Source organism: Petaurus breviceps, unplaced genomic scaffold (genome assembly GCF_028583685.1).
Source record: "Petaurus breviceps papuanus isolate PSGF00001 unplaced genomic scaffold, PetGlider_PUasm1.0 90667, whole genome shotgun sequence".
Classification (NCBI taxonomy): domain Eukaryota; kingdom Metazoa; phylum Chordata; class Mammalia; order Diprotodontia; family Petauridae; genus Petaurus; species Petaurus breviceps.
The window spans coordinates 3,269,318-3,297,245 of record NW_027187302.1 but is presented as its reverse complement, the minus strand read 5'-3'; the positions used below and the strand labels follow the sequence as shown (position 1 = coordinate 3,297,245).

Below are 27,928 nucleotides of genomic sequence, written 5' to 3'. Positions count from 1 at the left end.
ACACAGCTAGTGAATGAGTTAATGTCAGAGACAGTTCAAAACCAGCTCTTTTTGACCTGACATCACACAGCTGACATATTGATTTATTGATTTCTATTTCTTAATTGTGCTTATACTTAGCGTGAAGCATGAAAAGATAAAATTTGCCAGTCAATTTTGCTGTTTTTAGCAACTCTGAGAAAAAGTCTGATGTGCAAGTGTAAGTAATTGTAGAATTGTATTACTGTACATTTCACTTACTAGAGTCCTGAAGTTTATAGGCTTATATATTTAGAAGTGGTAGGAGTTTCAGAGGCCAGTAAGTCAATCAATAGTCAACAAGCATTTATTAAGCCATTACTGTGTGCCTGGCACTGGGCTAAATCCTGGGGATACAAAGAAATGAAAAAACAGGGTCCCTGCCCTCAAGGAACTCATAATCTAATGGGCAAAAAAATTGTATATACAAGGTATATACAGTGCAAATGAAAGATTAAGTAAGAGAGAAGATACTTAGAGATGGCGGGGGAGACTTGAAAAAATCTTCTTCAGTAGGTGGGATTTGAACTAAGTTTGTTTTTTTTAACTAGGTTTTTTTTTTTTTTTAAAGCAATCAGGGTTAAGTAACTTGCTCAAGGTTACACAGCCAGTTATTTCTGGGTGTGGTGCTGAGTATCTGAACCCGGATTTGATTCAGGTCATGCCGACACTGGAGCTGGTGCTCTTACTTGCTGTGCTACCTGGCCGCCCCTTTTAACTAGGTTTTAAAAGGAAGTGGGGAAGCCAACAGGTAAAGGTAAGGAGGAGAATGTTCCAAGAATGGGGGTACAGTTGGGGGATGGAGACTGCCACTGGAAAGGCACAGGCTGTGAGATGGAGTCTCTTGTTTGAGGAACGGCAAGAAGGCCAGTGTTACTGGATTAACATGTGGAAACTGGAAAGTTAGGAGGTCAGGTTATGAAGGACTTTAAAAGTCAAAGAAGAGATTTTATATTTGATCCTGGAGGTAGCAGAAAGCCACTGGAGGTTATTTTGTAGGTGGGTGGTAGTGGTGGTGCTGTGGTAACATGGTAATAGCCACCTTTTAAGAAAATCACTTTACCAAGTGAATGGAGGGGGAATTGAAGCAGGGAGGGATTCAGAGTAGGAAAACCTACCAGATCACTATTATAAAAGTCCAGGAGTGAGTCCAGCCCAGGATGAAAGACTTCCCTAAGGCAGTGGCTGTGTGAGTGGACAGCTTGGGATATATATGAGAGATGCTGAGAAGGTAAAAAAGAAAAGACTTGGCCACAAATTGGATATATGGAGTGGGAAAGAGAAGTCAAGGATGACTTCTTTCCAAGTCTCAGTTACTGGGAGGATGATGGTGTTCTCAACAGTAATAGAGAAATTGGGAAGAAGTGAGGGTTTTGGGGGAAAGATAATGAGTTCTGTTTTGGACATTACTAAATTTGAAATACTTATTAGAACATCCGATTCAAGATGTCTAGGAGGCAGTTAGTGATATGAAACTGGAACTCTGGTGAGAGGTTAGGGTTAGAGTTATAGATCTGGGAGTCATTCACATAAAGATAACAGTTGAACCCATGGGAACTGATGAGATCACCAAACCAAAGAGTATGGGAAGGAGAATCAAAGAGAGCCAAAGATAGAAACTTGGGGGACAACCACCTCAAGCAAAGGAGTCTGAGAAGGAGCAACCACACAGGTAGGAGGAAAACCAGGAGAAAATAATGTAATGAAAACCTAGAGAGGAGAAGAGACTCATTGACAGTGTCAAAAGCTGTAGAGAGGTCAAGAATGAGGATTGAGGAAAGGGTCATTAGATTTGGCAATTAAGACTGGAAGCTAGTGACTGGAGAGAACAGTTTCAATTAATGATGAAGTTGGAAGCCATATTTCAGAACGCTTAAAATAAAATGAGAGGAGAGGAAGTGGAGGTACCTGGTAGAGAATAGCTGCTGGAGAATTCTGGAGGGGAGGGCATCACAAGAGAGATGTTGTCTTTGGCAAAGAAAAGACCAGTTTGGGGTCTAAGACAGAAGTGAAGGAGACAGTTGGGGGAAAATGTCTGAATAATGTGAGTTAAAGAGGAGAAAAGGGTGAGCTCTCATCAAATGGCCTCAATTTTTTCAGTGAAGAATGGGGCAAGGTCCTTAGCTGAGAGGCTAGGGGAATGAAAGCCTGCCTGTAGGAGGCTTGGGGAAAGACTGTAAAATTTGGAACAGCTACTTTGGGCAGTAGGGAGTGAATTGATTAGGGAGGAATAGGTGAATATTTCAAAGTCTTCATCCGAAAAGTGGAGGAAAGATAAAGGATGATAGTTGGAAGAATTGATGAGGTCAAGTGAAGGGTTTTTTTAAGGGTGGAGAGACATAGGGCTATTTTTAGGTAGCTGGGGAGTAGCTAGTAGAACTGGAGAGGCTGAAGATTTAGAGAAAATGGGAAGTTACAGGGGACAATCTCCTGGAGAAGGATGAATTGGATAGTTAATCCATCCCTTCCCCATTTTCCCAACTATTTTACCTTTGAGGCCTCAGGTCAAGTGATTCATCCAAAGTCACTGAAGTAGTAACTATCAAAGGCAGAATATGAAAACAGATACTCCTGACTTGTGATCCTATTTTTGACAATCAAGAATGACTAGAATTTATTTGTATTCTGGAACCGATAGAATTCCTTTAGATTAGAGTTGAAATTCTTTAATAAGACCACTATTTAGATTTATGACTTTCCTTGTTCTTGCTCCAAGTGATTTGATACAAATTTTCTTATTGTCGTTGGAAAAAAGAAGGAAGACGGAGGAGACAAATCATTCCAGCATAGTGAGAAATAGCTGGTATTTCCATAGTGAGAAATAGTAGCTATTTCTGTTGCATCTAAATCTTTGTCCATGTCAAACTGCCTGTGGTGTGGTGGAAAGCCCACTGACTCTGGATTCTGAGAATTGTGGAATCAAATTCTTTTTTTTTTTAAAGCAATTGGGGTTAAGTAACTTGCTCAAGGTTATATGGCCAGTTATTATTTCTGGGTGTGGTGCTGAGTATCTGAGCCCGGATTTGATCCAGGTCATGGTCATCCCGACACTGGAGCCGATGCTCTTACTCGCTGAGCCACCTGGCCGCCCCTTGTGGAATCAAATTCTAGCTCTACTCCTTTCTTGTTCCCTGTATAAATTTTGGGGTAAGTCATTTCACTTCCCTGTGTATAAATTATCATCATCTCTAAAATTGGGTATTGAACTAGATGGTCTGATCTCTCAAGTGCTTTCCAGTTCTAAATTTGTGGACCTATAGGTTTAGAGTTACAGTATTTTTTTACCCAGTGGTAGCAATGGAATTGAATTTCTGTATTTTAGTAGATGGTTTCAGGTATGGCTTTGTATTGCCAGCATCTAGCACATTGTACTTTGTGCACAGTATTCAATTAATTGTTGTTTGTCCTTGCTTGCTTGACTGACTCATGAAATGGATTTAAGTGAGGCAGAGCTGTACAAAGTAGTCAGCCTTACTCTCTCTTCCACAGTCATTAAAGTCTAGTAACAAGACAAAAGTCAAAATGACTTGACAATGGCCTGGGATGCAGTGGATGATTCTGGCATCTTTGATGTCTGGACCAAACTCCACAGTGTGTGCTTCAGTCACCTTCATGGTCATTGGAACAAATTGTTCTCATTTGCCCATTCTGCCAGAGGAAGTCTTCACCTGCTTAGGGTAGATATCCCCTTAATTCACTGACAGATTTGAGGACTATTGATTACCTTCAACCTGGTTTATCCTACATGCCAAGATGATAACTGCCTCAGTAAACTGATCTTTTTTTTTTCTTTTTGGAGGGCAATTGGGGTTAAGTGATTTGCCCAAAGTCACATGGCTAGTAAGTGTGTCAAGTGTGTGAGGCCAAATTTGAACTCAGGTCCTCCTGACTCCAGGGCCAGTCCTCTACTCACTTCACCACCTAGCTGCCCCTTAAACTGATCTTTTTAAGTCCAGACATTTTCACTGACTGTCCCCTATACATGGATCCTCTCCTTCCTCATCTCTTGCCTCTTGAATTTCTTGGTTTCCCTCAAACCTCAGCTCATTAAGGAAATTTCTACAAGAAGTCCTTCTCAGTCCCTCTTAATTCTAGTACTTTCCTTGTGTTGATTATTTCCAATTAATCACACATATAACTTGTTCATACTGCCTTTTAGACATTTTGGACAGGATGTCCAGTAGACATCTTAAACTCGACATGTATTCAACAACTGAACTCATGATTTTTCTTCCTAAATCTTCATCCCTTCCAAACTTCTGTATTACTATCTAACAGTACCACCATTCTTCCCCAAGCTTGAAACTTAGGTGTCATCCTCATCTCCTCACTACCTCTCACCCTTCCCTCTCCCTGGCTCCCCCCTCCCCAATAAAATCTATTGCCAAGACCTATTCATTTCATCTTTGCAACATCTGGAAAATATGCCCCCTTCTTTTCTTTGATAGTGCTACCATAGGGGCTGCTAGGTGAATAGGTGGCACAGTGAATAGAGCACCTGCCCTGGAGTCAGGAGGACCTGAGTTCAAATCCTGCCTCATACACTTAACACACAAAAACAAAACTAGCTGTGTGAACTTGGGCAAGTCGCTTAACCCCAATTGCCCTCCAAAAAGCAAAAAAAAAAAAGATAGTGCTACCATCCTGGTACAGGTCCTCATCGCCTTACTTCTAGACCATTACAATAGCCTATTGGTGGGTCTTTCTGTCTCAAGTTTCTTCCCACTCCATTCAGTCCTCCATCTAGCTGCCAACATGATTTTCCTAAAGTTTGGGCCCAACTATCTCACACCTACTACCCAATAAACTCTAGTGGCTCCCTGTCACTTCCAGGATCAAATAGAAAATTCTTTGTTTGGCAATTCAAATCTCTTCATAACCTAGCCCCCTCTCACTTTTCCAGTCTTCTTATACCTTACTCCCCACCAAATACTCTTTGTTTCAGTGACACTGGCCTCCTGGCTATTCCATGAACAAGACAGTTTATCTCTCAGCTTCGGGCATTTTCTCTGGCTGTCACCCCTCCCTCTTCATCTCTGCCTCCTGGCCTCCCTGACTTCCTTCAAGATCCAATTTAAATCCTATCTTCTACAGGAAGCTTTTCCCCATCCCCTTTCATTCTGGTGCCTTTTCTTTGTTGGGTTGTAGTCTTCTCTATTTAGGACAGGCTCTATCTTTTACTTCTCTTTGAGGTAGCTAGATAGCAAAGTAGAGAGAGCACTGGACCTGGAGTCAGGATAGACCTGAGTTCAAATTCAACCTCAGACACTTATTAGTTGTGTAACTTCCCCCAGCAAATCACCTCTCTCTGCCTTGGTTTCTTCAACTGTAAAATGGGGATAATAACACTAGCTACCTTGAAGGCTTGTTTTAAGATCAAACAAGATAATATTTATAAAATGGTTAGCACAATGTCTGATACATAGTCAGTACTAGATTGACTAGAAAGAGGATTTAACAGAAATTATTTTGGAGTAGACCTTTGATTTCATTGGCACAGGGACTTCCTAATAAGAACCTTCCACCAGTTTACCATCTCTGCAATTTATAGACATTGAAACTTCAAGAGACTAAACCAAGGCCACTTAGTAAGTGTCCACAGGCAAGGCTTGAACCCAAGTCCTCCTGATGCCAAGGCAAGCTCTCTACTATGAAAAGTTGCCAATCAGCTGAGATGATTATCATATATAAATTCAAAGTTTTATGTAGCCTTAGAGGTTTGGTAACACTGTGCTAATATTACTTGTTGAATTAACAGAATGTGAAGGCTAGGTAGGGGAATATCATTACAATTCTATTTCTAGAAAGAACACTAGACAGAGAGTTATGAGATCAAAGTTTTAGTCCCACTAAGTAGCTCTGTGAACTTAGATGTTTTCACATCTATTATAGTACAGTTGAGATTAGAAAGTAGAAATCTATATTGGTGTCAATAACATTCAATTAAAGATATTTACTTTTAAAATTAAATTTTACTCTATTAAATCAGCAAAAAATCTTTCTCTTTGTCCCAACTTCCCCTCCTCCTGCAATTGAGATGGAAAGCAAAACAAAACCCGTTATAAAAATGTAGAGTCAAGAAAAACCTCTATATTAGCACTATCCAATAGAAAAAAAAATATAAACACACACATATGTATTCTGATATTTGTAAATGCATTCTCCACTCTGAGTTTTTTTTAACTCTCTTCATAGCATGTTTCATTCTTAGTCATCTGGAATTGTGGTTGGTCATTTCATTCATTCTTTCAAAGTTATTGTCTTCATAATATTGTTATTATTATATATAATGTTCTCTTGATTCTTCTCATTTCACTCTGCATCAGTTCATACAAGTCTTCCCAGGTTTCTCTGAAACCATCCCCTTTATAATATCTTACAGCACAACATACCATAACTTATTTGTTGATTTTTCAGTTGATAGGCAGGCTCTCAGATTACTATTCTTTGCCACCTCAAAAAGAGCCATAGAGGTGGCTAGGTCGTACAGTGAATAGAACACTGGCCCTGGAGTTAGGAGGACCTGAGTTCAAATCCAGCCTCAGACACTTGACACACTTACTAGCTGTGTGACTTTGGGCAAGTCACTTAACCCCAATTGCCCTCCAAAAAGCCAAAAAAAAAAAAAAGAGCTATAGATACATATTTAGAATTTGTTTTGCTTAGGGTTAATTCCTCCCTTACTCTACCTACCCTCTATTTCACCCTTTTTCTTCTCTTTTCCTGTTGAGTGAAATGTAATTCTGTAGCCAAATGAGAGTGTGTATATGTGTGTATGTACATATATATGTGCTACTAAGAGTAAAGTTTAGGTGTTAAGTAACTCCTCTTCACCCCACCCACTTCCTCTTTGTTTAAATAGACTTCTATTTTCACACCTCCAATTTCATGAGATAATCTTCCCTAAAGCCTTCTTTTCCTTACCTCCCTATTGTAAAATAACCTTCCCTAGCCTTCTTTCCCTTCTCGAAATTTTTTTTTAAGATCTTCAAGATATAACAAAGTAACTCTGAGGCCTTCTGTTTAATTAGACTCCCTCTGTGATACTTGATGATGGTAGGGTACAGAGAGGACATATGTATCATTTCTCTATATTTGAATTCAAGCAGTTTATTCCTTAAAATTGTTCATTCATGTTTACCTTTATTATGTTTCTCTTAAATTCTGTTTTTTATTTTCAGAGTTTCTATGCAGATCTGGTCTTTTCATCAGGAATGTTTGGAAGTTCTCTATTTCAATAAAGGTTCATTTTTCCTCCTATATAATTCCCCTGTACTCAGATTTTCTGAGTAGGTTATTCTTTATTTTTTTAAGTAAGTTATTCTTGACTCAGCAGTGTGCTAATGCCAGTTCCTACCAGCTTACAGATTGTTAAATTTCCAGCATGAGCAAATATTTGTACTTTAGAAATCAGCAAAGGTATAAATCAGAACTTGATTTTTTTTTTGCTGATCATCTACTTAAGAAATCGATGTAGAAAATTTTAATAATGCGCAGTAAACCTAAGTGTGCTGTATGTGCTTTTTTTTCAGTGAGCAGTTATTAAACATTTATTAGCACCTCTCCCCATTCCCCAACCCCCCTCCATAAACATACATCCTTTGCCTTCTGGATTATCATAATTCCAAGTTCTGTGCTCCTTTATGGTAGTGGCTGCTAAATTGTATATGATTTTGACTGTGACTCCTCCGCTCTTGAATTTTTTCTTTCTAGCTGCTTGCAGTATTTTCTCTTTGATGTGGCGACTGGTTTTTTACTACTGGGAGTTTTCATTTTGCGGTTTCTTTTAGGAAGTGACCAGTAGATTCCTTCTATTTCTACTTTACATTCTGGTTCTAAGAGATCAGAGCAGTTTTCCTTTATGGTTTCTTAAAATAAGATGTCTGTGTTCTGGGATATTTGGTAATGCTTTTCTGGTAGTCCCATGATTCTTTTTTTGTTTTGTTTTGTTTTGGGAACTGTGAGCACTTTCATCATACATAATATTGTTGATTTTGTTGTTGTTGAATTGTTTCAGTTATATTTGACTCTCTGTGACCCCATTTGGGGTTTTCTTGGCAAAGATACTGTAGTGATTGGCCATTTCCTTTGCCAGTTCATTTTATAGATGATAATACAGATACAGACAAACTGAGGCAAACAGGGTTAAGGGACTTGCCTAGGGTCACATAGCTAGTAAGTGTCTGAGACTGAATTTGAACTTAGGTCCTCCTTACTCCAGGGCCAGTGCTTTATCCACTGTGCCACCCAGCTGCTCTCTATATAATATTAGGTAAGTATAATCTATTTTTTCTTTACTTAAAATTTTAAAAATTCATTTGAAACTTAGATACAAAACAAGAAAAAAAAAAAGAACATTTCCATGTACACAGCAGAATATAAGAGAAGATTCACTATAAAACAAAAAATTTCCATTTCATGAAAACCTATATAATAAATTGTAATGTAATGCCAAGGAAAGGCAACTTCCCAGGTTCAAAATACCAGCATAGGTGCTCTCTATTTTATTCAGTAACAAACCAAGAACAGAGAAGATCGAAACATGACATCATTCAAAATACAGCATTTACTAAGTGTGATTAAATAATCTCCAAGGACTACCCCACCCCAGGACTTTCCAATCATTCAATCAATTACAAAGTCCCTGTTCTAAATACTACTCCACCCCTAGGCTATACCTTCTTTTGGTCCACCACAAAACCCCTCTTCTCAAATGGAGATTATTTTCCAAACATAGGTAAAGTACCTTCATTTGTCAATCACAGAGCACAATAAGGTCAAAAGTTCCCCACCCCTAGGATCACAATTGAATCTACCCCAGAGTTACATCAAGTTTAAACACAGCACTTAATACCCAAATGGAGGTCTTTTCTTCATCTTGACACGAGGCAAGTTCTCAGCAATCTTAGTTCCTGGGGAGACAAGGCTTAGCAAGGCCATAAGATACATTGCCAGTCCCTTCATGAATTTATCCTCTGTCTGTAGAACAGTCCTAGAACCCCTGAACACATTAGCAAAGCCCTCTCCCAGGATTTCTGTAAACATACAACAAGAAAATCCTTCTTCAGGGCTTCTGAACCAACAGAAAGGCTCCCAGACCCCTGCAACAACAGCACTGTCCTTCACCAGTGGACAGTATTCATTCTGTCTGCCGGACAGTCTCCAGACCCCTGCAACAACAGTACTGTCCCTCACCAGTGGACAGTATTCACTCTCTGTCTGCAGGACAGTCTCAGGGCTTCTTAACCAAATGCCAGGTTCCAGGACTTCTTCAACAAAAGGACTGTCTTTCACCAGTGGACAAATCTGGCAAAACAACATCAAAACAGACAGACAAAGTACCAGCAAAACAGCCATGTCTCCTCAGTCCTTGGCAGCTCAGGGGGCAGGTCTCAAAAGTCCAGGGCAATTCAAAGCGGCCACCAGCAATTCTCTTAGTCTCTCTCTCTCTCCACGAGGTGCTGCTTCCAAAAAGATCTTCCGCCTCTCTCTAGTGTCTCTCCAAATCTACATCACCAGCTCCTCCCAATTCAGGACTTTCTTTTCACATCAACAAGCCCATCCCACAGGTGGGATTAACAAACTCTGGGTTTTAACACAATCAATTTGAAAACCAAGCCAATACAGGGGAATCTTTAATTGCCATTACTATCACATAAATCCTACACATTGTTTTCAAAACCACTCAGCTCTTCTATGCTTCCTTCTAGGTTTTCTTTTGTTCTGTGCCCTGTACTTTTTATTTTTTTTTCTCCCTCCCCACCCCTCCAGAGAAACATATAAATGGGAAAATACACACACATATCTATAAATGTACATGCACTCACATATATATATATATGTGTGTATCTATCTATCTATCTATCTATCTATCTATCTATCTATCTATCTATCTATCTATCTATCTATCTACCCACATATAAATATATGTAAGACTATGCATACTATACATATTTGTATTTGTCAGTTCTTTCTCTGGAGGTGAATAGTATCTTCCTTCTTAGGTCCAAGTCTTGTCATGTTTTTCTAAAACAACCAGCTCATCATTTCTTAAATCACAGCAGTATTCCATCACAATCATATGTTATCTGAGAGATTGTTTATGAAAGTTTCCCCCCAATTTTCTGCTTTCCTTCTAATCTTGGCTACATTGGTTTTATTTGTACAAGAAAATTTTAATTTAAAATAAACAAAATTATACTATTGTGGTATAAGAAATGACCAGCAGGATGATTTCAGAAAAAACTGGAAAGATTTACATAAACTGATGTAAAGTGAAGTGAAAAGAACCTGGAGGACATTATGCACGGTACCAATATTGTTTGATGAAGAACTGTGAATGACTTAGCTATTCTCTGCAATACAATGATCCAAGGAAATCTCAAAGGTCTATTGATGAAGCATACTATCTGCCTCCAGAGAAAGAACTGATACAGACTGAATACAGACTGAAGCATGCTTTCTCTCTTTGATTCTCTTTCTTTTATTCAAGTCTTCTTGTACAAAATGACTAACATGGAAATGTTTTACATGATTGCATGTGTATAAACTATATCTCAATGCTTACCATGTCAGAGAGAAGAGAGGGGAAGGAGGAATAGACTTTGGAACTCAAAACTTAAAAAATATATATATATATTTAACATGTAATTGGGGGAAAATAAAATATATTTTTAAAAATAAAAGAAAATAAAACAATTAAAATTATCCATTTTACACTTCAACAATGCTCTCACTTTATAATGTAGTTTAAGGTCTGGTACTATTGATCTCCTTCCATTACATTTTTTTCCCTTAGTTTATTTGGAATTCTTGACCTTTTGTTCTTTCAAATGAATTATTTCTTCTAACATAGTAAAATATTTAATTGGGACGGTATTGAATAAATGGATTAGATAAAATTGTCACTTTTTATTATTGGCTTTACCTACCCCTAAACAATGAATAACTCTCTCCAATTATTTAAATCTGACTTTATAAAGTGTGTTATGCTTAGGTTCATGTGGTTCCTGTGTCTGTAGTCCCATGATTCTTGAGGCTACTAGATGGCTCAGTAGAAAGAAGACTAAACTTGGAGTCAGGAAGACTGAGTTCAAATCCAAACTCAGACATTTACTACTAGTTGTGTGAGCCACTTAGCCTCTGTTTTCTGTTTGCCTTAATCCGAAGGAGAAAGGAAAGGCAAACCACTCTAGTAACCTTTGCCAAGAAAACACAATAATGGGGTCGTGAAGAGTCAGACACAATTGAACAACAATAATGATTCTTAATTTTTTTCTCTTTGATCTGTTTAACAGGTCAGTTGTTTTTGCTATAAAATACCTTACATTTTCTTGTTTTTTTTTTTCAGTCTTTTGACTTTCTTTTTAATAATCCTTGTATTATGGTGTCATTTGGCTCCTACTTGGTTCATTCTAATTTTCAGGAAGTTTGTTCCTTGGGCAAGGTTTTGGACCTTTTGTGCCAAGATGTTAATTCTCTTTCCATTTTTTTCTTCCACATCTCTCATTTCTTTTCCAATTTTTTCCCTCTAGCACACTAGTTTCATTTATTTTAAAAAAAGTTTTAAAACTTTTAAAAAACCTCTTGATTCTTTTCTTCTAGGAATTCTACTTGAATTATATTTTTTCCAACTTTTTTTCTTTGAGATATTTTCATCGTAGATATTTTGGAATCATCCTCTTCTGAGTTTTTGTGCTGTGTCTCTGTCACTATAATACATTTTCATGGAAAGATTCTTTTTTTTTTGTTTGCCCATTCTTCCAGTCTAGGAAGTTATATGGTATGGTAGAGAGAGGGCTGGGACTGAAGTCAGGAAGATTTGTGTTCAAATCTGACCTCAGACACTTATTAGCTGTTTTACCTTGGGCAAGTCATTTAATCTCTGTTTACCTCAGTTTCCTCAACTGTAAAAATGGGAATAAAAATAGTACCTACCTTAAAGGGTTGGTGTGAAGATTAAGTGAGATAACATTTGTAAAGCACTTAGCATCTTACCTGGCACATGGTAGGAGTTTAATGAATGCTTATTGATTGATTTCTTCCTACTCAATTTGATGGTTGGTCTCTAAAAACTTCTGGAGGGAATGTCTGGGCTGATCCTTTTTCTGCTTTCTTGGGATATTGAATGTTGAGTTTGAGAGACATAATTCTGGGTAAATAATAATTTTATTAATTATGGCTATGGAATAATTAATAAAAAAGATAGTCATTTGGTCATCTCTCATAAATCAAAGACTGATCATGATGACCTCTTGATGCTTATATGCCTTTGAAAGACTGGATGTTCCTGACAGGTAGCAATCAACTCTGATTGGTTAACAATTAATGAGAGGATGAATATTATGAGAGGTGGACCTATTCTAATGGGACTAGGAAATCTTGATTTTGATTATGTCACTCTTATTCCCAAACTACCCCCTAATCCTGAGCAATCCCCCCTAAACCTGAGTGGAACACAAGGGGTTTCCCCATTGGGTGGGATTTGAACAAGATTGAGGATAATGTTAAATCCAATCTCATTATTAGCTCTATTCTTCAGAGGCTGATTTACTTAGTAGAGAATGAAGAAACAGGGAAAAAGTCTTGGATCTCCCCAATAAGTAATTGGTTATTAATACTAGAGAACTAATAATTTCTCTACAGGGGACAGTACAAATTGGTGACCTGAAAGTTTTTAGTGCTTCCACAGTAATCTATGATTGCTGCCTCTCTGGTCTGAGTTCTCCAAGTTCCTGACCCAGGTTTAAGTTTTAGTAACATTAGACTGATGCTGAAGTTAGCCACTGCTAAACAGCAGGGAAGCTCTGTTGTTTCAGTGACAGAACTTCAAGGTTCCCTTTGGTCTGGGATTCCTGTGATTTCTCTGTAGGTTCACACTGGGCTGGAAGTTGGAACTGAGACCCTTCTCTGCTCCTGGGGGTCCCAATCTTGCTAATGCTTCTTTTTTTTTTTTCTTTTTGGAGGGGGAAAGGTAGGGCAATTGGGGTTAAGTGACTTGCCCAAGGTCACAAGGCTAGTTTTTGTGTTTAAGTATCTGAGTCCGAATTTGAACTCAGGTCCTCCTGACTTCAGGGCCGGTGCTCTATTCACTTCTCCACCTAGCTGCCCCAATGCTTCTAAACTTGCTCCTAGCTTGGTACACAGTCTAAATACTTCATTTTGGCACAAGTTCCCTCTTTAGTCTGTCCTGGATTGGTGACATGGAACTGGGTAGTAAGTGACAAAGCTGCCAGTTGGCACCTATGCCTACACTTTACACAGGGTCATCATACCCTGGGATAGGTTTAGGATCTCCTCTGGCCCTGGTGTACAGTTTCTTCCTAGGTTAGAATGCTCTGATTGTTGCCAGTGTCTGTAGATATTTTTGCCTGTCTCCTACTGAATTGGGCTGGAAAAAATGATTCACTGTGACTTTTTCTTAGATTTCTCCATTAGGTGGTGGGACAGTAGATGGTGTGATGGTCCTGGAGATCAAATCCTGCCTCAGACACTTACTGTGTGACGCTGGGCAAGTCACTTAAACTGTTTGCCTTAGTTTCCTCATCTGTAAAATTAACCAGAGAAGGAAGTGGCAAATTACTCTAGTATCTTTGCCAAGAAAATCTCAAATGAGGTCATGGAGAGTTGGACATAACTGAAATAACTGAACAACAATTTTCTAGTTTTGTAAAGATATTCTTTTTTCATATTTTGGATCCATTTTTGCTTTATTCCTTTTCCTTTTATTATTTTCCTTTTAATTTAAAAACTTCTCTGGATATAGGGATAGTGATTTTATTGGTATAGAATGTTCCTGGTGAGGAAATATCCTCTATACAATGCAAATCAGTCCTTTCCCTGAAAATTTTATAGTCAGAGAAAGCACAGTTTAATGACTTGCTCAGGTTCACAAAGCTAATGTGTGTGTCAGAGGGCTGGAACCCAAATTTTCCTAGCTTTGAGGCCAGCTCTTCACCCTGAAAATTGCGTTCCTTCTTTTTTAATACTAATCATTTTTCTTTTGTTCACAGTTTGATAATGTATCTTTCCCCTAGTTGCTTAGGTACTAGGTATGCCACAGGCCTTCTTTTTGAGCAGCACAAAGCATGATTTAAGCCACATTTAATAATACCTTAGATTGATATAAGCCTTCAAAGTTTTCAAAACACTTTACCAATATAGCAGGGTATTTAGGATTAGTGTTTTGTTTTGTTTTTCCTTTGGGTGGATATAAAGTCCGGGACAAACATCTGTTTCCTGGAGCCTCTTGGAACTTCAGAGTTGTGATTCTACCTGAAAAGACAGTTTTTCCTCACACTAGGGATGTTACATACACCAGGAGACACTGACTTCCAATATTTCAATACACAGACATTATTTAATTTGATCCTTAAAATGCTCTGTGAGGAAAGTTGTCACATGGCTGGTAAGTGGAAGAACCAAGACTGACCCATGTTTCTAAGTCTACTAGACTATCTGTCTGTCTACATATTAACATAATCAATTAACTGGAGTATGTCATTTGACTACTTTCAGTCTTATCGTGTTGCCTAGAGCACTGAGTTGTCCAGGGTCACACAGAGCATTAGATGTAGAATCTGAACCCAGTTCTTCTTCCTGGTTCCAAGTCCAGCTCTCTATTTTTCATAGTGAAGGGGGGTTGGGGAGAGAGGCAAGGGAGAGAGGAAAGGGAAAAAAATTAATCAAACTGCTTATTTGGGGGTGATATGTGATGTGGTGGAATAGGACTTAGATTTGGAGTTAGGGGGTTTGGGTTTTGAAATATGAACTGTGTTACTTGTTATGACCTTTGTGAAATTACAACCTCTCTGGGCCTTTTTTCATCTGTAAAATTAAAGTGTTAGACTTACAGGATTTGGAGTTGAAAGGACATCTAATTCAACGCCTTCATTTTATGGATGAAGAAAGTAAGGCCGAGAGAGGTTGTGACTTCTGAAAGTTCATACAGACAAGGACAAAGCATGGATTCTAACCCAACTAAATTCAATTGGCTTGCCATGGCACCATACTGCTTATCTTTCCCAAAGGTCTCTTCCAGCTCTAACTATTGTTATGTTAGGGAATCCCCTCCTTTCCCCACATTGTTTTGACTGAATTTTCTCTTTTCAGTCTATTGGAATGATCTTCAAAAACAAAAAATTTTTTATCAGAGATTCTAACAAAATAAATGTGAAGATATTTTTCTGAGGCTTGTGTATCAAGGGAATGGGCGGGAGGATATAGAATGAGCATTTAGATAGTGCCAGCTATGTGCCAAGAACTGTGCTAAGTACAGTTCTTCTCAGCTGAACTAATTTGACATGTAGCAGCAAATTAACTCAATTACCTTCATTATTTAAACTATAGTCCTACCCATTTTAAAGAATAGGATAAACCATGATTTGACAATGGTTTCCCAAATCCAGTAAATTTCCTATATTGCTAATGTACTAAATTTTCTCAATTTATATTTCTTTCTCAAGAACTCTTAGGAAATAGTTTTATTATTTGCTTTTGAAAATAGCCCTGAAGAGGTAACTTGTTTTTGAAAGTATAATAGCTCCGCTTGTTTAATCCCACAGGTGGAGGTCATTTGCTAAGTGGTTAATAAAGCTTAACATTTTTTGGGGGTCCTAACAAGGAAGGTTCTGTAATAATCTGCTCCTGAGGAAGTTGTTTCCTGTTTAGGATGGACAAAGTCTATAAAGACCACTTCATTCCGAGCTTCCAATATCCTCTGAGAAAGAACAAGCAGTATCTTATTTGGGCCATTTTCCTCACTATAATTGTTGCTATTATTTCCATCATTCCTCCCTAGTACCTAGAAAAAATCTAAATGTGGGCGACTTTTAGAAAATGCAATATATTCAAAGTTGCATGGTTACTTTCAGCATTTGTTGCAGTAATTGACATGGGATATTCCAGCCATTATACCCTACAACTGAACTCTCATCGGTGGTCTCACAAGAGATGACCTATTTCAAGTCTATCATGTTGTAGCCATGTGACTTTTAGACTGAATCAAGACCTACCGTGTTTCCCCGATAACAAGACACTGTCTTATTATTTTTTTGGACAGAAAAAAACCAGAGGGCTTATTTTCAGGGGAGGGCTTATTTTAATGAACATTGACAGCAATTTTAATAAACAGGTAAATGTGAACAAAAAATGTACCTTTATTCAATAAGCAAATCACTGGGGAAGAACAGGATGACTCGCTCACTGCTGCAGCTCGGATCGAGGTGTGTGTTTCATGGGGGGGAGGGTAGCAATCTCAATAGGGCTTATTTTCGGGGGAGGGCTTATTTTAGAGGAATCTTACACAGTAAGGGGAGGGCTTATTTTCGGGATAGGTCTTATTATCGGGGAAACACGGTACTATTCATTATAACTTTTTTTTGGTGGGGTGGAGGTGGGGTTTGAGTGGAGGTGAGAATTCGAGCTATTGAACTCTCAGTAAGGAAAACTCCAGTGCACTTTGGAAACTCTTTTGCAACTTAGTTTTATAATTGTTGCCTGGGGTGAAGGAAGGAGGTTAAATGACTTGGTCAGGGTCACTTATTCACTAACCAAGGCTGCTCTTCCCAGACTTCCATAGCTGGGATAACCAAAAATGACAGTTGTTAGCAGTTGGGTTTTTAGCTAATGGAAATGGCTTTTTAAGTTTATTGTAGGGCAAACCCTATATCTTACAGTACCTAGCAAGGGAATCTATGGAAAGTGTTAAGCCATGTTGGCTAAGTATTCATGTACATGCTCAATAAACACTTAGTATTTTCGTTCGACCATGAAAAAATATTTTTGGACTATTATATAACTAAGAACCATTTTAAATGTAACTATGCCAAACTTTCTTCAAAAACTATGAACCCGATGGTGACTCACAAAAAAAAAATAGGTTTTTCTGGGAAATCAATTCAACACATTTTTGTTGAAATCAAAAAACTCTTTAAAAAAGCAGGATACTGCAACTAAAGGACAAGAGAATCTGTCACGCGGGGTTAGCTTTCTAGGGAAAGCGTACTTAACAGGCCAGCAAAATAAAAACTTGCCTTTGTCTAGAGTTCTTTGTAGTCAGTAAAGGGTTACAAAGGAGATGCCATTTCAAATGATAACTAGCAGCCAAAGTTTTCGGAAAAGAAGTGGTTTTCCTCCAAGTTGCTCAGACCCGTGCAGGAATTTGCTTTGAGTTGTGCAGACTGTATCCACGAGGACGATCTGGAGAGCTTCCAAGAGGGGCAGAAATCAAAACGATTGCACAACCCTTCGAGGTGGGGGGAGGGTTTCACTTCCAAAATCAGGCCTATTTCCCCAAGGAGGGGCGGCCGGGAGAGCGAGCGAGCAGGCGCTCGGGCGCGGGGATTGCCAGGTTGCTAGAGTCCGAATGCGGGACGACCTTCCTTGCCCGTTCCCCAGCCCCAGAAAGCAAAGGCAACCCCTAACGCCGCCACCCCGGAGCCCGCAGAGTTGGATCGCCGGGGCTACTCCCGTCTCTCTCGGAGAATGTGTAAGTGTTGGTGCGCGTCCGGACCCGCAGCTCTGAGCATGGGACAATTCCACCCCAGAGTTAGGCTCCCGAGGTCCCAGCCCCGCCGCGTGTCTCCCATTCTCGCCACCTCCCTCGCTTGTCCCCTCCCCCCCGCAGTCCCATTGTCTCCCTCGCCTCGCCCCGCCCCGGGGGACACGTGCGCCGGCTGCTTCCCGATCGAGCCGAGGGAGAGCGAACGGGCGGCGGCGGCGGCGGCGGCAGCGCTGGAGGTTGGGGCTCCGCGCTCACGGCCGGTGGGTGTTCTAGGGGAAGGACAGCATTCCGAGAGTGACCCCCGCCCTCTCCCTCCTCCCGCTGCTCCCAGACTGCGAGGAAGGGGGGAAGGTGCGTGGGTAGGAGACTAGTGGCAGTGGCATGTGTGCTGGAGTGGGGGTGGGGTAGGTAGATGTCTGTCTCCTGACAAAGGAGAACGAGTGGGACACGCCGACCCGGCCCGCCCCGCCCCGCCTAGCCAGGAGGGTGGTGGGGGGGGGAGAGGAGGAGGAGACGGGAGGGGAAGGGGCGGGTCTCTCATTCACTGTCTGCCCCCTTCGTGGCCGTTCGAGCGGAAGGGCGGGGTCTTGAGCACCGCCCACCTAGTGGAGGGAGGGGGAGCAGAGGAAGGTGGCTGGGTGCTGGGCGGAGCTCGCGGGCGCGCGACCCGGCGTAGCCGTCGCCGTCTCACGTCAGCGCGGGAGAGAGAAAGAGGGGCAGAGACCCTCTCGGGGAGAAAGGACTGGTGGAGTTCAGGGAGACAAGGAGGCGAAAGGGAGAGATCGTTTCGTGGAGTCTGAGAGCTTAGGGGGTATTATTGATTGGGGAAGGTAGAGGAGAAGTAGACCAGGGGGGAAAAAGGTAGAGAAAGGTGCTAGAAGTGGTGGGGAGGGGGGGAAGGAGGAAGACAGAGGTTGTGTGTGAGAGGGGAAAGCGGACGCGCGCGGGGGGGGGGTCACGCGGAGGCGCGCGCGCACTGGGAGCGCGCTCGGAGGCGAGTGGAACTGGATCGGGTTTGCTGCCAGCGGCGTGAGCTTCGGCCGCCATTTTACAACAGCTCCACTCGCGCCGGACACAGGGAGCAGCGAGCACGCGATTCCCGCAACCCGATCCCCTCGGACAGGATTTACCCGCGGCAGCCCAACGGGGAGGTAACGACCACGGGACCCTGCGGGGTTGGGAGGGAGAGCATTGGGCTCCAAGGCGCGGCGACATTGTGGTGGGGGGGAGGGAAGGAAGGAGAGGGCGGCGCGGGGAGGGAGAAACCGGCTTTTCTGGAAAATGGATTCCAAGGGGGAGAGGAGCACGTTGGTTGCTGGTGCTGTCTGGGACTAGGCCTCGGCCCTTGGTGCCTCCTCCTCCTCTTTCCCTCGCCCATGTGCTACCGCCGCCCGGGCTTTGTCTGCAGCGCCGGAGGGAGGAGGCGCCTGCTTCGGTGCTAGCGAGTGCCCCGTGCCGACTGCGGGCAGTGGTGGTGCCCGAGTTGGTTGCTGTCGTGGCTGGTGCTATGGGTCTGGTCCGCGCGGGGGGGAGGGGGCGCTGGTCCCCAAAGGCAGGCTCCAGGCTGGAGGCGGTTCGGGATCGGGGAGTAGTAGGTTCTCGGAGTAGGCGGGGGAGCAGGGCCGCCCGGGGAATTCCCTCACGCCGGCTCCCGCTCCCACGACTGCCCCGTTGCGGGAGGGGGTTGCCCCAGAGCTGCAGAGTCATTGCACCGGTCAAGGGGATGGGGGAGTTGTATAACGTGCTGTCGGTCACGTATTTGTGGGGCCGGAGCGTTGTGAGGATAAGAACGGGACGGGAGATAGTGCCGCCGCCGCCCCGGGAGAGCCATGTGTCACGGCGGAGATGGTGGTGCTTGGTGGAGGGGGGAGGGGAAGGCGTGGAGAGGAGAGGGAGAGGCCGTGGCCCGGAGTTGTCTCCTGCCGCCGTGGGGGGTAGGGGGCGGCAAAGTTGTTTCTTCCTTGGGGGCTATCATAGGTGTTAGGGGTGCTGTTGGCTTTTGGTGTGGCCTTTTGCCACTGTGGCCTTGGGCCTTGGTGTGGAGTCGTTGGAGGAAGTTGTAGGGCATTTGAAGGCGCGGAGCACGTGTTTCTAATGGGCTCCTGGCGGCCGTGGTGGTAGAGTATCTCTGCTCTGGGTGAGGAGCGGGGGGGATGGGGTACGGGCCTGGGGAGTTGGGGGGGGGCAGGTGTCTGAGCGCTTTGTTCCTTTTGCTTGTTATGGATTCAAAAGCGGCAGGCGGGAAAAAGTGTGTAGTTTGCAGTTACTCTAGAGGTTGAACACTTATCTCTCGCTTCTTTATGTTTTGCCACTAATCCACAAACCTCTTTTACTGAGCGACTGAGCAGCCAAGCTGCAGGTGGCCTGCCTACCAGTGTTTGTAAAATAACTCTTTTCTAGTTAATGTGTTAGGTGAGTTTCAGGGGTGGTGCTCCTAGTAAAACAGTGATTTCATTTTCCTGCCCTATAACTTAAGTCAGTTGTCAGGCCCTAGTGTCTTTCACTGTAGGTGCTGTCTGGCTATTGTAGTTAGTGACAGAGGACAGAGTGGGACTCCAATGTTGTCATCTATGTCCTTTTTGAAGAATGTAGGTTAATTTTGCCTATTGCATTTGAACAGATCTCTGGAAACATGGCTACTGAACATGTTAATGGGAATGGTACTGAAGAGCCCATGGATACTTCTTCTGCAGTTACCCATTCTGAGCATTTCCAGACATTGCTTGATGCTGGTTTACCACAGAAAGTTGCTGAAAAACTAGATGAAATTTACGTTGCAGGTAAGACACAACTTGCAAAATCATATTTTGAAATTTGTCTATTGGACTTCTGGAATTAAACTAAAAGAGCAACTTTTTGTGGTTTCCAATTAGTATGGGGACTGCAGTTTTGATTTTGTGATAATTTTTCAATTTTTGAACTAGAAATTAGGCCTGAGGCTAAATGCTTAAAGGATGGAGGGGAGGGATAGACCAGGTAGGCAGGCTGGCCAGGGGTCCAGTTGAGCATGTAGAAAACAATAGCAATTGCTGTTAATAGTGGGAGCAGGTGATGTTTTTGGTGGTGTTTTCCACTAGGGTTCTTGTTAAGTAATTTTGAGTAGCTTTAGATTTGCTTAATGTATTTTTCTTTGGTGATGGTATTTGTTTTTCACATAGCAATTGGAATTGAGTTGAGTTTCATTTGGAATATTTCTTGCATAGATTGATTTTTAGTTTTTAAAAGGCAGGGTCAATACTGTAGCAATATTGAGTGATTGAGACTAGGCTTACCCATGAAGCATGTTATTTTGATGAGAGAGATTGTCACTGGATAAAATTTTTATTAAAATTTAAATTAAAATGTCCTGGGAAAATACACATTCTAAGGTAATTACTAATTAGTGAACATTTTCTTTTCCTTAGGTTTAGTTGCACACAGTGATCTAGATGAAAGAGCTATTGAAGCTTTAAAAGAATTTAATGAAGACGGTGCATTGGCAGTACTTCAACAGTTTAAAGACAGTGATCTCTCACATGTTCAGGTAATGTTCACTAATTTATACTACTGCTACCTTGTGACTGCTTGATAAAACATATGTTTGAATTCTCTTATGGAATTTTTATATTGAAGCAGAGGAATGTAACAGTTGCTATTGAACTTGACAAGAAGATTTTTTAAAAAATTTTACAGAACAAAAGTGCCTTTTTATGTGGAGTCATGAAGACATATAGGCAGAGAGAAAAACAGGGGACCAAAGTGGCCGATTCTAGCAAAGGACCAGATGAGGCAAAAATTAAGGTATGTGCCTTTAAATTTTTTTTCCCTTGAAAATGAGTCAGAGAAGCTGATTTGAGAATTGTGAACTTTTTCTGTAAATGACTTAGAGTATGGTTTGAGAAAACTTCCTTAGCCTTTCTGTGTATGGAATGTTTAATTTGAATGTCAAGAACAAATTCGTAAGAAACATTTATGAAATATGCTTTTTATATACTAATGCTTGAGTTGTAAATCATCATATACCTATTTCCATCCCATCTTTTTTGTACTCTTGTTAAATACTTGAAAATTTCATGACTTGATAAGAATCTGTAATTTACAATTATTTGCTGGAGTACAGTTGAGATTTGTTCAGTTGTTTATTTTACACCAAATGAAGGAAGAAACAGGACTAAACCCATATTCTGTAGGAAAATATATGCCTGATTAGCATAAACTCTCTCCTTGCTGCTCTGATGTCTCATTTTAAGCAGGTATTTAGGATTTCTCCCCTCACATAGATTCTTACCAAGGCAGTGTTTCATAAGGGTATTTGTAACCACATATTCCTGCTGCTCCCAGGTCCATCCACTTTAGTTATACAGTGATCCCATTATATTGGAACCCAAGAACAGATTGAAAATGTTACATCACAGATTTAAGAATTACTGATAGGAGCTGACAAATGGGAGGGAGAAAGGAATTAGGGCATGGAAGTAATAGGAGAGGTTAGATATAGACTTAAGGGGAATGGTTATAGGACATTGTTGGGCATGGGAGAGGAGTTAGCCAGACACCAAAGATTTCTGAAATGTAGTCACATTATAAGAATCCTTGAAGTTTACATATATAGTAAATCTATTTTTAGAAAAGTTTTGATACAATTTTGTATTAGTATGTTTATAAACTATCAAACCATGACTTTCACCTGGATGACTTAATGTAATTGAAGCTGCTATAATGGCTGCTATAATGATTTTCACTTTAAATTTTACAGAAATTGTGATGTAACTAAGGTCTTATTTTTTCTAATCAGTTGTACAGGGTCATATGAGAAGTTTTTCTTTGAAGTTTCGTGCGAAATTACCGTTTATGACATTTTCTTTGTGTTTCCTCCTTGGAAAAGGAATGTTTTATGTTTTATAGGCCATTGAACTCCTATAGGAAAAGGAAATGGAGAGTATGTTGTTTTGACATAGGATGCGATTAGAGTTATAGATCTTTCCTTTGTATCTTTTGAAAGCACCATAGGTGTTGATCCATAGGATGTTGATGTAAATAAAGTTTTAATATGTATTGATCAACAGTCTTTCCTGGAGGAGGGAAGTAAAAGCATCTTTGAATTTCTTGATTTCAGTAATAGTTTTGAATTAATCAGATTTTGAGACTGTTTCAGTGTTATACATTTTTAGGCAAGGCTGAACTTTGGATACAAGGAGGAGCATGCCCACAAGATAATTTTCCCTTTTTTTTTTTTTATATATCTCATTTAAAGTTCCATGTTACTTTTAAAGTTTCACTCAATATATAACTTAGATAATTTCATGGTTATTTGAGCATCTTTTACTGTTTTTGCTCAAGAGAAGGAACACCAAAAATAATCCTTAGTATAAAGAGTAAAACTAAAGATAAAATTTACGGATACACACCTTTTATTTTCTTATTTAAACTTTAAAAATCTAATCATGAACTAAGTATATTAGAACAAATGTGTTTATTTTTTATTAAATCTTATGAATAAAGGTTAAGTATGTTTCTATGTATTAAATTCCCCTAAAATCATTACATTGTATCATAAGCTTATTTTAAATTGAAGAAAAGTAAATTTTTCATGTCTTCCCTACATGATGTTTGTCTGTTATTTAGAGTAGCATTCTAGTATTTAGCGTTTTTAGGCTTGGAAAATTGATGTCTTATATAAATTTAACAGTTTACACTTGTCACAAGTAATACCTTAAAATATATTTCAAGTGCACTTTCCAGAATTCAGGCCCAGTAGATAAATATTCTAGAAAATGTTCAAAGTTGTTAGAAGTATAAAAAAAAAGTTGGGTAAATTTACATTAATTCAAGCTTTTCTGTGCAGTGTATTTCAGTGTTTTAAAATTTGAACCAATGATATATTTCTAAATTGTTTGAAAAGTATTGAAATTGCGGATCATATGAAAATAGGGGAATAGTTATTGTTTGGTACCATGAAGATTAAAGGGGACTTCGAGGTGAATTAATCTTTCCCTTGCTTCTAGAAGTATGAAACTGATTGTAAACAAGTGGATGCTAGTATATTTTTGGACTTAATTCTAGGCAAAATGACAAATCAAAGAACTCTAAGATGTTCTAACTTTTTCAGTATTTTCCCTAAGCAATTTCCTTGATGTGCTGGTTGAAGTAAATAGAATCAATAGATAAAACCACCTGTTTCAGTTTAAAGCAGTTCCAGATATTTAGTATAAGATTGTGTAGTTTGGTGTGGTGGAAAGAATGTTGGGTCTGGAGTCAGGTTTGAATCCTGCTTGGGCTGCTTAATGCCTGTTTGGCAAATCACTTAATCTCTTCTGTTTCCTCATCTGCAAATTGTTGGGTTGGATGGACTACATAGATGATCCCTGAAGATCTCTTCCAGCTTTAAATATGTGATCCTATGAAATAAAGATCAGGTAATTGGGAAAAGTTTATAATGCTGCTTATAGTGATAGGGATCTAATTAGGGTTAATATTACCATATGAAAACAGAAAACTTAGGCAAATTTAGCATAAAAAAATATTACATGTGGTTTTTTGGGCCAAAAAGTATTAATTGAGATGAATTTTTGAAGGCACTCTTGGAAAGGACAAGCTACACACTTGATGTGACCACTGGACAGAGGAAATATGGGGGACCTCCTCCAGATTCAGTATATTCAGGACAACAGCCTTCTGTTGGCACAGAGGTAAGGAGAAACATTTTGTATTTTAAAAGCCATAGAAACTAATATTCGTAAGCATGTTTGTGAGTTTTAACTGCATATGTATGTTTATAGATATTTGTGGGAAAGATTCCAAGAGATCTATTTGAAGATGAACTTGTTCCATTATTTGAAAAAGCTGGACCTATTTGGGATCTGCGCTTAATGATGGATCCCTTGACTGGTCTAAATAGAGGATATGCTTTTGTAACTTTCTGTACAAAAGAAGCCGCTCAGGAGGCTGTTAAACTGGTAAGTTTTTTCCTGCTACTTAAGGAGATATTTAACCTTAAAATTTGATTTTAAAAATACTTTTAACAAACTAGGAGCTTAATCATACTTCATGATGCTTTATTTTGGTATCCTTTTGTACTTGTCTGTTTTTATAGACTGTGATATGTACTGAAGTGTAAGAATTTGGAATCATAGAGCCTGGGTTCTAATTTTGGTTCTACTAACTTATAACCTTGAGGAGGTTCTTAAACTTTCTAAGACTCAGTTTCCTTGTTTATATAAAATATAAAGGGCTTGATGGTCTATCTCTTAAGATCCTTTGAAGCTCTAAGAAAGAATGATTATAGCCTTTCTTATTTCTATATTTGAATGGGAGATAGAAGATAAGGCAAAATTCCTGAGAGCCTGCATTTGACAATGTTTCACTTACAGTTTTTAAATTTAGAGCGTTGTAAAGGCTGAAGAATCAATTAAGAAATTAGATGTGGTTCTGACAAGTTCTTTGTCATGGACCCTCAATGATCTGCCTCTTATCAAATGACTTGCTGCTGATGTGATCTTGTTAGAAAATATTTAAGCTAATAATTAGTGGCAAATTGATGAAAGCACTAGCTGATTTAGGTTAGGTAAACAATGTCTGAAAAGGGTGTTATTTGTTCCATTAGGTAAATAGATTATTTTCATCTTTGGTAACAGTTATGATGGTTAACAGAACTTACTTATGACCAGTGACCACAGAAAATTTAATGTTATCTTTGGTTTTAGTTGTATTATTTGGGGGTTACTTGAAGTACACTCTAAAGCACAAACTGACTTCTGCCCCTTGCCATCATACCTTTCTACCTTATGGTTAGGAGTACCAGCTAATTTTAATATTTACCTGGTAAAATGTAATATAAGAGGTAAATTTGCCTTCCCTCCTCCACATTCAAAGACAAATATAAAGTAATTTTGGATTCTCTGCTGAGCCACCATTTTCTTATGTTATATGTAAGTGTTGAATATTTGAAAATTTTATGACTCATAAAGGTAAGATACTTTATGGACACCACAGTTTTTAGGGATATCTTTATAGAAAGAATTTAACACTGGTCCTTTTTTCCCTTTTTAAAAAGATGTATTTGCACATTTTTCTATTCCTTCTGATGCCCCCTTCCCAAGTCATCACATCAAATGTTTCCAACTTGTGAGGCATTGGATATAGCTCTATAGTACCTTTCAGTGGCACTCTTGATCTGTCTTTTGCTCTGTTTGGTAGTTCAGATAAAATCTTAGAATTATTAGAATTGAAAGAAACCCTAGAGACCATTTCACAGAATCACCCTTAATTAACAGATGAATTGATACTTCTTGCCTTTAATTCAGTAATCCATAAATGAGATAGCTAGTGATTTTTTTTATATATATAAAATTGTTTGGGAGTTTACGTAGAGAGAAATTATCAAATTTTATTGACATGTTTAGTGTGTAAGGTATTGGTGGTTACTTAGCTGTGAATATTTTTATTTCTAGTCTAAAATACTTTGGAGGGATTAGTTTAGTCATGCAAACTAATATTTTGGCAAAGTGTCATACACACCTTGATACGAGAATATCCTAGTTACAGAAGATTTTCAGAAACAATAAAACTTTTATCATGGTTGTGCATTCCAACACAGATACCTTCTGAAATGGTCTTTCTGTCTTTAGGTAATTTGTTAAAGTCTCTTAAACATTAATCATAGTTTGTTAGTACATAAGTAAGTGGATTAATTTTTTTGTTTGTCAGTACATAAATAGATGGGATTGTGTGAACTTCTATCCATGCAGACAGCAACTCTTAACAGTTTAGACAGTTGCCTTTAGATTCAGGGGTTATGTGATTTGCCTATAGTTTATACAGATAGTATTAGAAATAGGATTTTGAACCTAGGTTTTCCTCACTACAAATCCAGCACTATCTCCCATGCCTTACTTCCTCTTTTGATGTAATTAGTTTTAAATGTACCTATTGTTAGATCTTACTTATTTGTTGTCAAAGATGTCCCTTTGGTAAATCTCAAAACCTAGTCCAAAATATTTTTTCATAAGTCATAACCTCCTGTTCATTTTGCTTCTTGTATTTATGCCTTGTTTGTAAGATTCCTTCAAACCTGAAGCAGGAGTGGCAGTAGTAGCATCTTGTCTTGAAAAGAGATCCTTGCTTCTACTGGGTGTTTAGCACTAACATAAATAACCATGGGTAGCAATAGATGCTTAGTAGGGATGAATTCAGAATTGCTTTTACTTCTGCTGCTTTGAATACATCCCTGGAGAACATGTTGCAGCTGTTTGGTCAGGACCATGGTGAGGAGGAAATCAGTCTGGCAGAGTCTACTTTGCAGCATCAGTCAAAGGAAAGGGGAAGGAAAAGTGTACTAATCAAGATAGCTAAGAAGTACATTCTGTTTATCGGTCTTCTATCACTTTGTGGCTGGACTATTTAGATTGACTTTTTGTTTTGTGTACAATAATGTTTCATTATTAAGGATAATGAATCTAACTGCTCATATAAAAAAAAGCATGCTAACTATCTTAGTTTTAGTACTCACAGGCATGTCACAATTCTTTTATTTTCCACTTAGAACTTAAAATCATATTATGTAGTTTGGATTTGAGAGTTTGATTTTAGGTACATTTAACCCTGCATATTTGCTGGGAGACTTAACTACTTTGCTTGGTTATTTGTATGGTAGTTATTTTCAAGTAAGGAAATAGCAGCAGATTATTTTACATATCTATAGATTTCTATATTTTAGTTGTTTTTAGGAAAAATTCTCTTCAAGAAATATAATGGTTGATTTACATATTGGTGTATGTAATAAGCCCTTTTTAAATATTTTTATATAGGGCCACAAGTATAGAGGGAATTTTTATTATTAGCAGATGTTTTTGTTAAGACCTGGAGAAAATAAAAAGTATGATGATAACTGTTAGATGCTCTTTAAGATTTGGGTGTTTGTTTTTTAACATTAAATATCATTCAGATGACTTATTTTCTGGCAGTAGTGTTTCAGTATACAAGGCACTCTGCTAGGAGTTATAGAGGATCAAGTAGGCTCTTGCCCTCAATGGAGAATACAGTCCACTTAGACAAGTTGTAAACATGAAAGCTTGATAATAGTTTACTACAGTAGTGTCAGTGTAAGAGGTATCATCAGGCAGGATTCATTTAACTGAAATGATGGACAAGTGCTGTAGGATAGGAGCTTATAGGAGAGAAATTATTCTGGTCACCTTGGTTATAACTCCACAGAGGGAATATTTCATTAAATAGACATTGAAGAGAGGAAAGTCTCACACAAACAACTTGTGGACAAAGAATGATATGGATTAAATCCTACAGTGATTTCAACAAGGAGATCCTTAAGGCCTGGCCAATGTCCCAACATCTTAAGCTGTATTTAACGTAAAATTCCGTAATAAAAAGTAAATAGATATTGTTGATAATGTAACTTGACCTAAAAAGTTG

At 39.4% G+C, this 27,928-nt stretch overlaps 1 protein-coding gene across 8 annotated transcripts in view; it reads left to right on the top strand.

The window, feature by feature from the left end:
* The first annotated feature begins 17,271 nt into the window (after window positions 1-17,271).
* SYNCRIP (synaptotagmin binding cytoplasmic RNA interacting protein) overlaps window positions 17,272-27,928 on the top strand; it is a 33,412-nt gene continuing 22,755 nt past the window's right edge. For 3 of the 8 annotated variants that reach the window (XM_069065093.1, XM_069065092.1, XM_069065091.1), the window contains exons 1-6: window positions 17,653-17,781; window positions 20,142-20,301; window positions 20,926-21,044; window positions 21,194-21,301; window positions 24,076-24,189; window positions 24,280-24,456. In XM_069065093.1, coding sequence (XP_068921194.1) covers window positions 20,154-20,301; window positions 20,926-21,044; window positions 21,194-21,301; window positions 24,076-24,189; window positions 24,280-24,456 — 666 coding nt within the window. In that variant the 5' untranslated portion in view covers window positions 17,653-17,781; window positions 20,142-20,153. Of the gene's footprint in view, window positions 17,507-17,652; window positions 17,782-17,852; window positions 17,873-18,514; window positions 18,673-20,141; window positions 20,302-20,925; window positions 21,045-21,193; window positions 21,302-24,075; window positions 24,190-24,279; window positions 24,457-27,928 lie in introns of those variants that run through there. The other 5 variants (XM_069065096.1, XM_069065095.1, XM_069065094.1 and 2 more) reach the window with 4 other exon arrangements.